This window comes from Rhodamnia argentea, chromosome 2, assembly GCF_020921035.1.
Source record: "Rhodamnia argentea isolate NSW1041297 chromosome 2, ASM2092103v1, whole genome shotgun sequence".
In the NCBI taxonomy this organism is placed as follows: domain Eukaryota; kingdom Viridiplantae; phylum Streptophyta; class Magnoliopsida; order Myrtales; family Myrtaceae; genus Rhodamnia; species Rhodamnia argentea.
Window position 1 is genome coordinate 9486225 of NC_063151.1, and position 17757 is coordinate 9503981.

The window sequence follows — 17757 nt, forward strand, 5'->3', positions numbered from 1 at the left end:
TACTGGATTTTCATACTCCAGATTTCATAGTTTTCTCCATTCAATTTCTCACCCTTGTTGAGCTCAAGAACAATATTCTTAGATGCCGTTGCCATAGTATTTGAGTATAACATTTAACACGTGTTTAAAGTCTATTGGTATGCAACAAATGCAATCATATTCATGCATCTTGATTATACTGGTATATAGTTTCAAGAAAAAACAAATTATAAAATCAACAGTTCACTAAGTTCCCCATCATCATCCAGATTTTCTTATCTAAAATCAATACCAATACAATCATCACTTTGTGTTCATCATACGATTACTAAAACTTGTGAACACTCCCACTCAAAATATATACACATAACATAATGTATATACATAAATCATCAATACAACAATCACAAGTCCCTAAAAGTCTCTTAAGACATACAGAAAATGAACTAGCTAAAAATAAAAGCCTAAATATAATAACGTGTGATCCTCCTAGCTCCGGTTAGAACATGAGCATATGTAATTTCCTTGGTACAAGGAAAAGAAACATTAAGGTTTTGAGGAGGATTATTAATCAAATCGGGAGCCCAAATCGGCTCCTTTGGAGAAAACCTTTGAGGACCCTTGCCTTTACGCCAGGGCGCATTCTGTTTGCGCCAAGACACATTCATTACAAGCGATGACATCTTCATCACTCCGATCTTTATAAAATCGTGTAAGAAATGTAGCACGGATTTCTTATATGTGGTAGTATCATTCCACCATGCGCTATTCATCAAACCATGCCATTCTACAAGTATAGTATTCTATAGTGCATAAAATGCATCTACTGGAGTCATTTCTTGTCCAGCCCACACGATTTTTTGGATCATGTCGTTGACCTTAATAACATGTGTTATAATGTCAGAAGCATTATCCTATTTATAAAGGCCCAATTTTGTAATATTTTTCCTTAGAGCTTGTTGAGCTTCGGCTCTCCTTGGCCTTTGGGGTGTTCTCGCATTTCGTCTTACCCATGTCATTATTCCCGCAACGAATGCAGAACACAAATGGATTACGAAAATCCAATGATTTTGTAATTATTATGAACATATCATAACAAATAAAATAATAGGTAAAATAAGTCCCCTTAGTATTGACCAACAAGACCTTTTTTTTTTTTTTTCGGTCAACGGTCAAAGTCAACGGTCAACAGTCAAAGTCAACAGTCAACGGTCAACGGGTCAAGGTCAGTCGGTCAACGGTCAAAGGTCAGACCGGGTCGGGTCTATAATAGGGCTCGGGTCGCGGGCCGGATCCGTCAAAACGAAGTGGGCCGAACTGGGCCTTCTCGTGGAGTGGGCCCTTCTTCTTTTTTTTATTTTAAATGGAAAGGTTTTCGTATTGGGCCGGGCCCGGCCCAATACGCCGCGGGCCGCAGCCATGTGCGCAGCACGCGGCCAGAACCCCTCCCCCACGTGCGCCGCACGTGTGGTACGTGGCCCGCCGCACGCAGAGGCTCCTCCGGCGACCAAATTTTCGCCAAAATTTTCTTCTTTTCGAGACGAACACAATGGTATATTTGAAAATAAAAAATGAGGAACAAAAAGGGCATAAAAAGGGACGAAACGCCACGGCCCCGCGGGACTCCGCCCCGTCGCGGCGCATAGAGCGCGTGCGGCGACATCCGGCGGACCCTCGGGGCCGGCGACCACTCAAAACGATCGTCTCGACGAGCCCGTTCTAATGGTATGTTCAAATTACTATTTTGATGAACGAATCATAATGAAAATGCTATGAACAAGAACGACGCGATTAGGGTAAAAATCCTTAAAACACGGCATATCAACACGAGAACGATCGGGAAACTAGTAAATCATCGCTCCGATACCAATGTTGGATACTTAATCCGATCTAATACATACTTAAAAGCGGAAACATGCCCAATAGATCACCGGATTCACCGATCGACAAAGATACATCACGATGACATACCTTATTGATCACCGGTTGAATGCCCTTTGCGATCTCGAAGTTTTTCTCTGTCAAACAATAATCGACAATTGGGGAGGAGCGTTCTTTTTGTTCTTTGTTTTCTTGGAAGTGACAGAATGAAGTAACGGTAGGGAACGATGGGGAGGAGCGTTCTTTTTGTTGACGTAAACAACCAACGTGACTTTTCACGTTTGAAGCAGATAATCGCTCAAGGGGGGTGTGGTTGCCCGCATGGGCACACACCGTAACCCTGTGGACCCTACCTTAATTTAATCTAATACCTCCCATGATGCTAACGATCAGCGGTACCCTATCGCAACGAAGCTGCAATTCCAGCTCACTTACGTCCCTTCTGCCCCCACCGAGAGGCCAAATTTTTATTGACTTGTACCTTATTAAGTCCTCATCATCGTTAGTCCTCTTTTTTGGACAAGTCGTTTGGTTATACGTTACAGGAAATTCTCATGTTGCATGAAAAGTCGGTGGCTTTCCCCCGAATAACCCGCGAGCATCAAGAGTTCCGCGGCCATGAAAGCTCCATAGCCATCCCTCAACCGCCAAGAGTCCACCACTATTGGTCAACGACGCAATTCTCAAGTCGAACCGGTCCAATCTCAGAGCTTAGTGCTCAAGTTTCGGGTTAATTCAAACTCGGAAAGGCAATCTTGCAATATTCATGGTATAATTTCTAATCTTGAAATTGAATATTCAATTGCCTTTTTTTGTCATATTTGCATATCACATATAGCATCATGTTTGCATATCGGTGGATATTTTTTCAAAATTCAGGTTGATTAGGAAACTTTCTTAATCCTTAACTTGCCATATGATGGAGAAAGTCCATCTTTAGGATTATTGATGAAATACTCAATTAGATAAGGATTTGAGTTCAATTATTAATCGTAAGATTACGAATTAAAGATTGCATTCTGATATTTGTGAAATCTTTTCAAAACTTAATTGATATATCCACTTTCTTGATTGAGTTGAGTGGCATATTCACTTTCCCAATTTGATTTGAATTGCTTGATTGTCATATCTTTTTTAAAATATATCCATCGCATGTGATTATCTAAAAAATTCTAAAAAAGATTGAATTCATTCATCTTCCATATTCGAAAATTGCATATCTCAAAAGTAGCATAATGTAGATAATTGCATATTTAATCCTTTTGTAAATAATTAGATTAGATTTCATTTTAGGGTAAAAATTGCATGTTTAAATAGAATCTCATGTTTAAAATAATTTATCTTTAATATATTAGGGTTTAGGTCAATTTAAACTCTAAAATATGCAAGATAAAAATTGTTTTGGCATAGTTTTATTTTAGGAATTAAATTCATCCGAAAATAAAAAAATAAAAAAAATTCATCATTATCATGTCATCCTTGTCACGTCATCTATGCCATGTTATCATTCTAGCCATGTCTTGTTAGGTTGCATTTTAGCTTAAATTGCATATTAGAATTGCATGCATAGGTTTTAATTAATTTACGTATCACATAGTTAATTTAATTAAATCATGGTCTCACTTGTATATTCATTTAATTTTCATGTCATCTAGTTTAGTTTTGCATTTAATTCATGACATTGCATCATTTAGAGTAGGTTTCATGCATCATATGCATTCATATAAAAAGAGAAAATTATAAAAAATAATAATAATAAAATAAAAGGAACCAATGTTTTGTGTGGTGCGTGCTCTTTTGATTACAATGATTTCTGGATGTTTAATTAATTAATTGTGCGCCCACATAATAACCTTTGTTCTTGACTTACGTTAAAATCAATTAATGTTGCCTTCTCAAATGATTTTTCATGAAATAAAATGGTACCAAAAGGGCGTTAGAGTAATCTAGCGTAGTCAAGTCCCCGAACTCTTAATATCTGGTTCATAAGAATAAAATAGTTCTCCCGCTATTTTATTTAGATTTCTAATTGACCTACCGTAAATAATTAATGGTGACTCCGAATTCAAAATACAATTGAACCTTAAGTTGCGATTTGGTATAAAATTGGGAGAGTCCGAGTTAGGTTAGTTAAGTAATTAACCTGATAATCCATTAGCCTTAAATTTTTCTAAATTTTAGGTTGCGACAGGTATTACTTTCTTAATATTTGTCATAATTAGTGCCTTCTAATGGATAAAATCGATGTGCCAATACCCATTCAAAATGTGTTGAATGGAACCAATTATATTTTATGGGTTCAAGAAATGTCCATTTTTTTGAGAGGATGCAAACCTTGGCGCTATGTCATCGGTGAGATTCGCTCGCCTAAGAGAGCTGTCGAGGAAACTAAAGACAAATTCAATGAGCGTTTAGACGAATAGGACAACAAGAATCATTAGATTTTAACATTGTTTCAAAATAGTTTAATTCCTTCTATCAGGCTTCAATTTGGTTGCCTCAATACAGCAAAGAAAGCAACGGATTTGCTTGTTGGTCATTATTCTACCTCATATATTGCTCATCAATATCGGCTATTAGGTAATTTGCATCTATGTATCAAGGGACAGGTTAGTCCAATCACGATTTTTGTCCTCTATGCATGCTATTTGGGATCAATTGGCTCCATCCGAGCCACAATGGGACGCTGATACGCACGCTTTCAAGTTCGATGAATATTGTGATCGTATGCGTGTTATGCAATTTCTGATAGCACTTAATAATGAATTTGAACTTGTACGAGCTTCACTTCTACGTCGTGATCCGTTGCCTCATCTTGAGGTAATGGAATTATTGACTGAAGAGACTCAGCATGCTACCCCGAAGGTGCATCGTTCTATCCTCTCTACTCTTAGATACACAATTCTTGCCACTCTAGCCTCTTCCTCATCTAACTGGCCTTATTGTACATATTGTCATCGTATTGTTCACCTTGCATCCACTTGCCATCATTGTCAACCTAGGCAACCTACGGGGACAAACAATCGATCTCGATACAAAGGTCCACCTGCACATTCATCTACTACTGTAACTACTATTGAGGGTTCTCCCAACAGCTTGTCTATTACTTTATCCATAGAGGATCTCCGTTGTATTCTTCGAGAATCTAGTACTTCTAGTTCCTCTATCTCCGGCACCTCTACTGCTGTCGTGACTCCGGGTGCTTCTTATTCATGGTACTTTTATTCTTCCTGTTGCAATCACATGACTTCGAACATCAATTTATTTAAATCAAAGTCGTTTCTTTCACAAACACCTACTATTCATACGGTGACAATTCACGAGATACTAGTTAGCCATATAGCAAATATATCAATGTCCACATTATCATTACTTGACATTTTCGTTGTTCCTAAGCTCTATTTGAATTTGATATATGTGGGTCAACTATATGAACTTGGCTTTGACATTCATGTCTCTTCTGAAGGTTATCGTGTGCAAGATCCATGGAAGAAACAAATAATTGGGACAAACCGTAAAGTGGGACGCCTATTCGAGCTTATCTCTTTAAAGCTTCCAAATGCTCCTAGTAGTTGTGCTGTCACAATATCATTTGAAACCTCGCATTTTCGTTTGGGTCATGCTTCTTCCTCTAAGTTATTTGATTTCTAGTGGTCATTCGGGTTCCATCAACAATAAACATTTTGATTGCTTGTCATGTAAGCTGGAAAAACATTACGCCTCGCCTTTTGATCTTAGTGAATAGTGTCTCATGCTCCCTTTGATTTGATTCATTCTGATATTTGGGGCCCATCTCCTGCTCCCACTATGGGAGGATCCCACTAATTTGTGTTTTTTTGTAGATGATCATTCTCATTAGACGTAGATCTATCTTATGAAGCATCATTCTGAATTGACTCGTATTTATCGAGATTTTGTTGCTATCATTAAAACACAATTTCCCAAAAGCATCAAGATCTTTCGTACCGATAATGCCATAAAATATAGAGATACAGAGTTTCTTAAAATTATTTCGCAAAATGGTACTGACATTCACCGTTCTTGTCCAGGAACTTATCAACAAAATGGTCGAGCTGAACATAAACATTGACACATCTTAGATGTTGTTCATTGTCTTCTAATCTCAGCCTCTTCTCCAAAATAGTTTTGAGGAGAAACTTCTCACATTGCTATATGCACCATCAATTGCACTCCATCAGCTACTACAAGTAATATCTTTCCATATGAGCGATTCTATGGCAATATCCCTAATTATCATCTTCTTTGAGTTTTTGACGGTGCTTGTTTTGTCCATCTTCTTTCAAATGAACACACGAAGTTAGAACCTCGTGCTCATCTATGTTGTTTTTCTTGGGTGCGGAATTGACCGGAAAGGGTATCGATGTTGGGATCCTATCTCTAATCAACTCCGCATATCTCATCATCTTACCTTTTGGGAACACAAGATGTTCTCTTCACTTCGTCCCTTTGACTCCTCTCCTTCTACTTCATTCTTTACCGATCCTTTACTAGATCTTTTTTCCTAAATCAATTGAATTTGCCTCTTCGGAGTTGTCTTCCTCTAATCTTGATGCAGGTACCTCTGGTGATCCTACTTCGGCAACTCCCGATTTGTCCGCACCATTTGCGGATTCTCTAGCCTAAGTCATTCCCTCCTCTCCCGCTCGTCGTTCCACTCGTGTAAGTCAACCTGTTCAGCTTTGTGACTTCCATTGTTATTCCACTATTGCTCCTTTTCATGAGCCTCACACATAGAGAGAAGCTCAAAATAACCCTCTTTGGCAGCAAGCTCTAGCCGATGAGTTATACTCGTTAGACAAATCTCATACATGGGATTTGGTTTATTTGCTTCCTGAAAAGTCTATTATATGTTATAAATGGGTGTATAAGATCAAAGCTAAGGAAGATGGTACAGTGGAACGCTATAAAGTTTGACTAGTTGCGAAAGGTTTTACTCAAGAGTATGGGATTGACTATGATGAGAAATTTGCTCCAGTTGCATGTCTTGCTTCTGTTCAAAGTTTTCTTGCTGTTGCAACCATTAAGCGATGGTCTCTATTTCAGATGGATGTCAAAAATGCCTTTCTTAACGACGATCTTGCTGAGGAAGTTTATATGGAGCCACCTCCTAGGTACACTATTGCTTCTAATAAAGTATGTCGGTTACGAAAAGCTTTATATAGACTAAAGCAGGCTTCTCGCACATGGTACTCAAAGTTTAGTTCCACTAGGGAACGTCTTGGCTTTACATCTAGTCTCCGGAACAATGCTCTATTTGTTCAAATAACATCTCACGGGAATATTCTACTGCTCTTGTATGGGGACGACATGGTTATTACTAGTGATTATCATATCGGTATCACAAAACTCCAGCAATATCTTAGTTAGCAGTTTGAAATGAAAGATCTCGGGCGACTTAGTTACTTTCTTGGCTTGGAGGTTGCCTCGGACTCCTCGAGGTATTATCTCTCTCGAACAAAATATGCCACCGATCTTCTTTCTCGTGCGGGACTCACCGATATCAAGGTTACTAAAACTCCCATCGAGGCAAATATCAAATTTAATGGCAATGATGGAACTATTGTTTTGAATTCTACACTTTATCGACAGTTGGTTAGTAGCCTTGTATATATTACTGTTACTCGTCTTGATATTGCCTATGTAGTTCACATAATCAGTCAGTTCATGACCGCACCGCGTACGACTCGCTTTAATGTTGTTCTTCGTATTCTTCGATATGTCAAGGGCACCTTCTTTCATGGTCTTCATTTTTTTACCGACTCTGCTTTAGAGTTGAACGCTTGTTCATATGTTGATTGGGCAAGTGACCCTCTTGATTATCGCTCCACTGTAGGCTACTGCTTCTTGGTACCTCACTCATATCATGGCATAGTAAGAAATAGACCATTGTCATTTGATCAAGCACCAAAGCGGAATATCGTGCTCTCGCTGATATGACATCGAAATTACTTTGGTTACGATGGTTATTAGAAAACATGAGAGTCTATCATAATAATGGAACAATCATTTACTGCGACAACAGGAGTGCTATTCAAATAACCCACAATGATATTCTCCATGAGCGCGCCAAGCACATTGAGAACAACTGTCATTTCATGCAACATCACGCGCTCCGTGGCACTGTACAACTTGTCTCCATTTCATCTACTAATCAAACTGTTGATATTTTGACTTCTTCTACGTCACCTTGAGTTTTAAGGGGGGGTAGGTATTAGATATTATTAATATCAAGTATTACTAGATATATTTAGATAATGTTATATATATTGTAATATTGTAACTATCCCCTATATTCTAGATATCATACTAATTGATTATAAGATATCATACCAATTGATTCTAATTGATTATGTACTATTTCGTTATTGTATTTAATCATCGTGCATAGCCTATAAATAGGCTCCTCTTTTATTCTTTTCAAATCATCAAGTAATACATAAGCTTCTCAATTCCTCTCTTCTTCTTTATTTCTAAATGTTATGCTGTAACCGGCCAATTGTAGCTGAGCCCCGGCGAATATTTCCACATGATTTATACAACTCCTGAGCACGGTTGCAGTACACATCAAGGACAATTGATGAACACACCCGTAAACTAACAACTGCTTAATTTTAGTTATCCGACCCCTGCAACAATAAAATGAAGCAAGAATCAAGAATACATGTTACCGGGAGATTATAGCTTACAGTTTGCTGCCCAAGTTTCTAGTAAGGCTTCCCATGGCCTTGGCCTTCTCCCTAAGGACAAATTTCTGCGTCTTCCCGGTTGAAGTCTTCGGAAGATCAGCGAAAACAATTGTCTTGGGCGCCATAAAGTGGGGCAGTTTATCCCGGCAATACTTGAGTATTTCCTCCTTGGTAACCTTGCACCCATCCTTCAGCTTCACGAATGCACAAGGTGTTTCCCCCCAGTAATTGTCCGGTCTCCCGACAACAGCTGCCTCGAGTATAGCTGGATGACCAAATAAAGTGGATTCCACCTCGATCGTGCTTATATTCTCTCCCCCTGAAATAATGATGTCCTTGGCGCGATCTTTTAGTTCTATGTAACCATCTGCGTGCTTCACGCCCAAATCACCACTCCTGAACCATCCGCCCTTAAATGCAGTCTTGGTTGCTTCCGTGTCTTTCAAATATCCATTCATCACAGTGTTGCCCCTGAACATGACCTCGCCAATGGTCTTAGCATCGGAAGGTACACTTTCCATAGTGACAGGATCTTTAACATCGACTTCTTCCATGCCAAGGTGGTGCAGTCCCTGTCGGGACTTGATCTTAGCACGTGCTTCGGGGGGGAGAGAATCCCATTCTGGTTTCCAAGTGCAGACTGTTCCTGGCCCATAAGTTTCTGTCAAGCCGTAGGCATGCGTTACCCCGAATCCTAGCGCTTCCATCCTGAAAAGGACCTCCGGAGGTGGCGGGGCCCCGCCGGTCATGACCATGACCTTTCCAGGCAGCGACTTCTGTTCACTAGCTGGCGCATTGACAATCATGTTCAGAATAGTGGGAGCACCACCCATGTGAGTCACCTTATGCCGAGCCACGTTTTCGAATATGCCTTCTGCAGTGACACTTCTCAAGCAAATGTTTGTCCCACCCTGAGCTGCGACAGCCCAAGTGAGACACCAGCCGTTGCAGTGAAACATGGGCACGCACCATAAATATACGGGCATCGATTTCATCTCGTTCAGAAGAGCTGCCGCTAGAGAATTCAGATAAGCACCTCTATGGCTGTAGATGACTCCTTTTGGGTTCGATGTGGTTCCCGAAGTATAGTTGAGAGAGATGGGATCCCATTCATCTTCTGGCCGCTTGACCTTAAAATCAAGTTTGCCAGATTCCAAGATATGTTCATATTCCATGTGCTGGGAAGTGGCATTCGTGGAGCTGATATTGGAGGATATTTCAGGACCATCTTGGATTACAATTAGAGTAGGTATTTTGATCATTGATTTTGACAGTATGTCAAATGCTCCCAGCATAATATGAAGAAACTGGCAGTCCACAAAAACAACTTTTGCCTCAGAATGCTTTAGCAGCACGGATACCATTGCTGAATCGTGGCGGCTGTTCAGTGTACAAAGAACCGCCCCCGCCATTGGAACACCAAAATGTAGCTCGTACATGGCTGGAACATTTGGCAGCAAAGCAGCAACCTGTTCAAGTAGATCGAGGCTAAGGCACGCAAAAGAGGATCTCTGAATATGATCAGCTAAGTGCACTATGTAAAAGACTAGACAACAACAAAAAGACATGAAAAAATTTACTGAACAGATGAGTAAAGCAGGGGAATTTAACAACAAGGAATCTTTCAAATTAAACTCCCGGCACCGCATGTAAGAAGGGTTGGACCCAGTGGACCAGAAAATTAGGTAGACACACATCTAACAAGAACCTGTGTGGAGTAACCAAGAATAGATATAAATGACATTGGCATGAGACTACTTCAACCCTAACCCTTACCAAAATCAATATCAACTGACAAATCCGTAGGATTGTTTAAGTGACAACAAGGCCCATATTTGATCCAAGAGGTAAGGAGAAAACATGTTCCTGCATGAATTTAACCCCATTTTGTGACAAAATTGGCTATTCCAGAATGTGAGAGATACTGAATGACCATCATCTCCGTGTTAGTCAAACTATCAAAATCCAAAGATATACACCACGAAAATGCATCTTAGCAGCTTAGATCAGGTACTGACGTTTTGACCTTTTCATCCTTCCACGGGCAATTTGGGAAGTACAAGGGAGAAGTAGACTCCAACACTTAATGAAGAGAAACAAAACTGGAAAAAGTGATTAGGATATCAGGGAAGACAGGCCAGAGAATCAGAGTTTTGGAGGTTATGATGTCATAATGATAACTATAATGGGGGAATGATGCAGTTTCGGAGAACAGAGCACTGATCAAAGAGGCTTGTTTCTGCAATGTTCTGACCAAAGCAAGGCATGAGCCGATTCCAATACGAAGCTATTAAAAGCCATACAGATGCTTCATTATGTGCTTTATTGGACCACTCAGTTTCCTCCCAAAAGATAGAAACCAAGATTCATCGCCTTGAGCTCCTAATCAAGTCATCGCGAAACTTCTAACAACATCCAAAACACGAGAGAAGCAATCCAATCACCAGAATCCCAAAGCACAGTTCATCATCGGCACCTCTCGTCGTCAACGCGCTGAGAGAGACGAATCCAAAACCGAAAAAGCAAGAACGGTTCGATCGAGGAACCTCGCTTCACGTTCACCTAGCGATTGGGAGGGGAGGGGAGCAGAGTTGACTCACCACGTCACCGCGGGAGACGCCAAGCCCGTCGAGAGCGGAAGCGAGCTTGACGCACCGGCGGAGCGTCTCCCCCCACGTGTAGCGGACGTCCCCGTACACGACGGAGAGCCTGTCCCGGTACACCACGGCCGAGCGCTCGAGGAAGCTGATGGGAGTCAGGGGAGCGTAGTTGGCGGAGCACCTGATCATTCGCTCCACCTGCTTCTTGCTCGTCATGGGGTCAGGCGTCGTCGGAGGAGGAGGAGGAGGAGGAGAAGAGGATGGCGACGGAGATTAAGAAGCGAGAGGCTTGGGAGGATCTTTCGAGGTGAAGTGAGATGGATCGAGTGACCACGAGGAGCGAAATCCACGAGCCGTCGTTAATACGGAAAGGCAGAAGAGACCAATCATGAATCATACCATCCTATGGCTCTCAAAATTAAAAAGGTTATCCAAAACCATAAATTATTTTGTCGTATTATAAAGGAAATTATGAACCCAAAAAGTTAATCTACGAAATCGAACAATGAAAGAAAAAAAAAAAAAACACTATCCTACCAACACAAAAGTAATTTACCAACTCGGTCGATCATACATGTTGGGAAAAAAAAAAACTTGGTCGATCGTACATGTTAGAGTCATCCTACATTAATTGTGAAAGGGGTTGGTTGATTTTATAATTATGAGAGAAAGCATCATCCTTTGAGCTAGCTTTTGAGATGAGAGAGACTCGAGACCACCCAACATAAATATCATAGCCCAATTACCAATAGATCTGGACTCAACAGTCACACGGTAGAGATGCGAGTTAAAGCCTTGTCATTTGAGCTAATGCAAAAACGAGAATACCAGCCTACGTAACTAGAAAAGTAATTTATTAATTTTCATTTGGAGAAAAGTACATTAAAAGTGTCAAAACTTTTGTGCGACATTCAATTGAGTGCCATAACTTTCAAAAATTGTTTACTTGAATGTCATGCTAACGTGGACCCCGGAAAAGGCGACATGGCGGCCGGAAAGCTAACGTGGCACGCCAGTAAGGCGACGTGGCACGCCGGAAAGGCGACGTGGCACGCCGGAAAGCCGACGTGGCTCGCCGGAAATCTGACGTGGCTCGTCGGAAAAGTTGATATAGCACTTAAGTGAACGATTTTGCTTCGATGTGGTACTCAAGTGAATGATTTTTGAAAATTATGGCACATAAGTGAACATTTTGAAAGTTATTGCACTCAAGTGAACGCCGTACACAAGTTATGGCACTCATGGTGTACTTATCCCTTTTCATTTGCCATTTACGATTCTTCATGCAATATTACTATGTTTACAGATAATTCTCAAAATTTTGCTACTTTATGAATGAAAAGGAAATTTACAAAAGCAAAAGCTTTTTTTAGCAAAATTTAGTTATCGATTCCTCTTACTAAGTACTTTGCTAAATCACCAGCCATAGAAACGAGTTACAAACTGTATGTGCAACCGACTTTACGGTGAATTAAAGGCTAATCGTGATTTATAAGGGTAAGTCACCGATCCTTAAAACCCAGCTCGTACTTCTTCCAAGGCAAACGATTTCCAATAAGGTAAATAAGTACTTTTTAAAGGACGTTACCAATTTATTTTTAGGATGATACTTTGAGATTAATTTATTGAGTGTCACATTATCAAATTGTATATGTTACTAATTGTAGATGTTGCCGATATTGCGACACAAATTTAGGTGAGTCATTGCCCGTGAAGGTAAGTTACCATCCAATCATGGTAAACGACGACCCAACAAGATAACTTATGGAATTGGCACATTGTTCATGTTACGACTAATCCGGGCTAAATTACACTGCAATGGGATAAGTTAACTAGCAAATCTAGACATGGCATTTTTTTTTTTAAGTTTATTAAAGTGTCAAGAATCTCGTGCATTCCTCAATCTATTGTCGGATACCGATACAGTTCAAAAATTTTCAATTTTTCCAATATACTCCCAAACATTTGTGTGACATTTCAATAGAGTTATTCAAGTTAATTTTCGTCTAAAATTGTCAACATGGTGGTCCAGTCATTGCCGGCCGTCCTACACGGCCCTTCGCCACAACAACGAATCCTGAAAAAAAAAATATTTGGACAGAAGGACTTTATTGAAGTTTCACACAAAGATTTAAAACTAAATTGACACAAAGATTTAAAACTAAATTGGCAAAAATAAGAAGTTGGGGACTTAATTGTCATCCGTACTATAATTTTAAGATTGATTTGACAATTTTCCTAATTTTTCTTGTCGAATCATTTTAAAGAGGTTGAAACTTCCTATTGTTTTAAGGAAAGGAAATTATTAAGAAAGTCCTAAACCCTATTGCATTTGTGCCAATTCAATCTTAAACTTTTAAATTTGACCAATTTAGTAATAAACCTTTTAATTTAATCAATTTAGTCATAAATCTTTTAATAATTTATCAATATGTCCATCTGATCAATTTCGACCGGAAATCATGACGTGGATAATTATTGAATTTGCCGGCCACCGACCACAACAAATTGGCTTTTTGTTTTTTGAGATGAACCGTATCATTAATTGGTATCCTTATGCACATGTGTTCATAATAGATACTCAAAAGTGGCAGCGTACCAATGCCCATTTCAGCACCGTTAACTTCATGAAATTGATAAAAAAAGTTGCGATATGCAAGAATATATAACTGATGGGACGCTAATTCTCTGACCAAAAAAAAAAAAAATTCGGCATCGTGCGGTGTATCTTGCAAGAATTCACCAGAGTGTGTACATCAATGAACTTAATTTCCGTACCCAGGGCATTTGGTAAAGTGGCTCATATGCAAAGTTGTAAGGAGAATCTTCCGCATTATTTCGCAATGCATTACCAGCATCTATCCTCTGTCAACAGTTCAACCTGCTCATTTCATGTTACGTCTGTTTCGGAGTTTGAGAATAGTTGGGGGGGGGGGGGAGGAACAAGTTACCAAGGATTATATAAGCTCGCCCCATGCAGATAGTTACCAAGAGAACCGCAGGTTCAAGATAGAATGTTATACCTGCAAAGGCACAAACTTGATGCGTAACATGAATGACGAGCCATCCACTGCCAAGTGCCAACTGCTGATCAGAATCGAACTGTTTCTTTCTCCGTGCACCTTTCATTACTCTGGTTTAGACCATGACCAAGGGACAAAACAGCGGGAATATAAGGGGAAAGCAGACTGCAACAGCACAGGTAATCTTCCCTTCATCTGTCGTTGATCCAATGAAAAATTTGTACTGTATGAATGCTCATAATACATGGACCCAAAACAATTGTTCATCCCACAAATTTCAACAGTCGTCAATTTCATCATCATTTTTAGTCTGTAAAGACGTGCTTCTGTTGAGTAACCCATCTGAAGTATGCATGGTCGCCTTGAAAAAACCCAAGCAACAGGAGAGAGTATAAAGCAACAACTGCCGCAAGACCTAATCTATAACCTTAACTAATTCGTATAATGGAAAGTTAGTGAACTAGGATGCTAAAGAAGACAGATCTTCAAATTCACGTTGTGACCAGCAGATATGCAAGGCCTTTTAGATATTCAATGATTTCAGATCCCCCAAGCTTTGAACTTCCAAATACTCTGTCGACAAATGTAATAGGAACCTGCAAATTAATTAAAACACAAATCAGAAGAGGTAATATAGACATCAAATAGTGCCATGCAATTTCCTCGATTAGCTTGGCAGATATATCTCAATTTGGATTAAGTTTTGGCTGAAAATAGTAACCGTGCATGACAATGCAACAGAGACAAGGATGAGAAGGCCAGAAGGTGATGTGTTCCACAATACAAGAAAGGTGCCAGTAATAAATGCATTGTTCAAACTTAAAGAACGGTCTGTACGTATAGTAATAGTAGATAGTGGATCAGACAGCTAGCTCATACTTTAAGAGGAGGCACATTCTTTTTTATTAAAAGAAAAAGATGAGAAGCCTCATTTTATCGTTCAACTAAATAAGGTAGCTGTATAAAGTACCTCTTCAATATGGTATCCTTTTCTAGAGGCCCGAACAATCATCTCCATCTGGAACACATAGCCCTTGCTGACGCAGGAGCTAATAAGATCTTCAAGAACTGATTTCCGATAAAGACTAGGTAATACAAACAAACTATTAGTTCCATCATTATGCAATATAATTTTGGTTGCTAAACAATAAAGACAAGAATTTAGTGTACTTCCTATATCTATTATTCTAGTCACCTACCGAAAAGATCCAGTTAAATCAGATACTCCAGGCCATAGAAATGTCTGAGCTAGCACATTGGCTCCCCTGCTAGTGAGTTTACGCATAAGAGTCCATCCATGCACACCCCCACCTTTAACATACCGAGTCCCAGTAACTATGCTTGCACCAGTTTCCTGCTGTTTCCTAATAAACATGAAGAAGGAAAAGCCTTAGGAGGATTTGACCAATGTACAGGCATTGATAGGCATGAGAGCAATGCAAAAGTTCGAGCAAATTCCTTACTTGATGAAACTCGGCAAATATTTGGGCTGCATAACCAGACCAACCAGATCAGACAGAGAGAGATGGGAAGAGAAAGGAGGAAGGGAAGGAAGGAAATGGAATACGAAATGGACGACGGATACTTTATTTAGAGAAAATAACAAAGAGATCCAAACTTAGGCAATTCATCACCCCGTCATATCCCCAAGGCAGCAAGGATAATTGGGAACAATTACCCCACATATGGGTCTCGTATTGATATTGCAAGGGACACAACAATGCTGTTTCAACAATCAAGACATCTACCTGGTCTATGCATGACATCTGTTAAGTATGATAGAAAAAGCCACAAGAACTCCCTCAAAGTTTGAGTCGGAAAGAATGTCCAACCAGAGCTTTGAGACTAAAGTTGATGTATGAAAAGGCATTGTACTATCTACCTAACATTGGGATTCATCCAAAATCCACAGCTCTCTGTGGACATAACCATGTCTCTCCCTCAATCTAAAAGAGTGGAAGATGAGCTTTTCGACCAAAACGAACTTGCAACTCTACACGAATGGATTGTACATGCTTACAGGGTAAGCATACTTACATGGTGAGATAAATCAGCATCCATAATCACAACGAAATTGCCAGATGCATGCTTCAAACCATGAGCATAAGCCGTTCCTGAAGTTAAACTCACATCAGACCCAAATCCCTTCTACGCATAAAATATGTAGACAGGCCGAGCCATCGACTTGTCAACTCACCTAAACCAAGCTTCCTAGGCCTTGCTCTTAAAAGCTGTACCAAATAACAACCCACAAGCAGAGGAGTGAATTAGCGAAAAGCAAAACAGCCAATCAAATTGAAGCTGAAGTTTCCATCCGCTAAATCAAACTTACAATCCGGTCATCGCCGTACACTTGCTGCAACTGTTTAACAACATCTTGAGTACCATCAGGACTTCCATCATCAACGATGATAATCTCAAAGTCGACATCTCTGCATCAGGCAGGAAAGAAAATGCTACAAGATCATCATCACAATCAAGTACGAACTTTTCATCTTTTTGGTAAAAAATGACCCATTTTTCTGACTTCTTGAAAAACTTGGTCGCGAATATCAAAAACCGAAATTCATGGTCAAAATCCTAACACACTTACTTAGAAAAAAAAAAAAAAAGTCGAACTTCTTTCGGCGCGTCACAATTACACCTATGAACAACCGAATAGAAATCAACAATCGCCATTTTCACTTCTCAATGCAGCTATGCATAGCAGAGCCCTCGATCCGTCAAGTTCAAACTAAGCATAATCAGATGAAAAAACACGATGCATCGACCCACGAGGGGAAAAAAAAAAACAACAACAACAACAACAAAGAGAAGAATCAATCAGTCACAAGTTCGGCCGACATGCAAAATTAGATCGGAAGAAAGAGTATTCCGTTACCGGAGATGCTTGAAGACGAGGTAAACGAGGAGGGCGATGTTGAGACGCTCGTTGTAGGTGGGCACTATCAAGCTGTACTTGTCGCCAACCCCTTCCGGTTGGACTCCCTCCATTGACGAGCAGGATCGATGAACCCTCGAGCTTTGATCGCTCTCGCAATGACACGGATTTTCTCCCAAAATAGCGAGAGATGCTTCAGATCATCGATCTCCGTCTGAGCGTGGTTTTGACTCCGCCATTTGGTTCTTCGGCTGCTCTCTTGAAAGCGGGGGCATTTTCGTCAGTTTGGCGGGGGCAACGGGACGATGGCAAAATTGCAAATTGTGGCACTGTGATGTTCGCCCATTAGGCCGGGTTCTCGGTGTCGGCTCGGGTCCGGCCCAATTCCATGTTTATCTTCCCGTCCAGAGATGGACAGAAGATGAAGTAAGGTTTTCCCAAGAAGAAGCAAATCCATAATGCTACAACTACAAGCGTCATTTTCATAAAAAAAATAAATTGTCAAGTAATCTGTTCGAGTTGCTTTTATTAAGATAATTAATCTACATTAATCGAAAACTGACTTTGAAATTATAATTTACGATGTTTAAGGGAAAGATTTTATTAACTAAAAAGTTGATTAAATAAATACATAATAAATTTTCACCGATATTTTAAAATTTCTGCTTGTATTAGGCACAATTTTG

The 17757-nt window shown here is 39.9% G+C and overlaps 2 protein-coding genes across 3 annotated transcripts; both read right to left on the reverse strand.

The window, feature by feature from the left end:
- Window positions 1-8377: 8377 nt before the first annotated feature.
- Window positions 8378-11471, reverse strand: LOC115738644 (butanoate--CoA ligase AAE1-like). Its single transcript, XM_030671328.2, has 2 exons — window positions 11168-11471; window positions 8378-10036 (listed from the first exon to the last, which is right to left on the reverse strand). The coding sequence occupies exons 1-2, from the start codon at window positions 11381-11383 to the stop codon at window positions 8564-8566; spliced, it is 1689 nt and encodes a 562-aa protein (XP_030527188.1). The 5' UTR covers window positions 11384-11471; the 3' UTR covers window positions 8378-8563.
- A 2892-nt stretch (window positions 11472-14363) lies between these two features.
- LOC115738647 (dolichol-phosphate mannosyltransferase subunit 1) lies at window positions 14364-17324 on the reverse strand. Of its 2 annotated transcripts, none has more exons than XM_048275106.1 (8): window positions 17072-17324; window positions 16523-16622; window positions 16388-16421; window positions 16228-16304; window positions 15654-15679; window positions 15390-15554; window positions 15161-15275; window positions 14364-14763 (listed from the first exon to the last, which is right to left on the reverse strand). In XM_048275106.1, the coding sequence occupies exons 1-8, from the start codon at window positions 17182-17184 to the stop codon at window positions 14731-14733; spliced, it is 663 nt and encodes a 220-aa protein (XP_048131063.1). In that variant the 5' UTR covers window positions 17185-17324; the 3' UTR covers window positions 14364-14730. The 2 variants fall into 2 exon arrangements, with proteins under 2 accessions (XP_048131063.1, XP_030527193.1); XM_030671333.2 differs by having other exon boundaries at window positions 14457-14786; window positions 17072-17321.
- Between the last annotated feature and the right edge of the window lie 433 nt (window positions 17325-17757).

Excerpts from the sequence above, each read along its gene's own strand:
- LOC115738644 (XM_030671328.2), bottom strand. The coding sequence starts at position 11,383 with ATGACGAGCAAGAAGCAGGTGGAGCGAATGATCAGGTGCTCCGCCAAC. Across the intron at positions 10,037-11,167 it reads GCGTCTCCCGCGGTGACGTG|GTTGCTGCTTTGCTGCCAAA; the intron begins GTGAGTCAACTC and ends CTACTTGAACAG.
- LOC115738647 (XM_030671333.2), bottom strand. The coding sequence starts at position 17,184 with ATGGAGGGAGTCCAACCGGAAGGGGTTGGCGACAAGTACAGCTTGATA. Across the intron at positions 16,422-16,522 it reads TGTACGGCGATGACCGGATT|CTTTTAAGAGCAAGGCCTAG; the intron begins GTAAGTTTGATT and ends TATTTGGTACAG. Across the intron at positions 14,787-15,160 it reads AAGGATACCATATTGAAGAG|GTTCCTATTACATTTGTCGA; the intron begins GTACTTTATACA and ends ATTAATTTGCAG.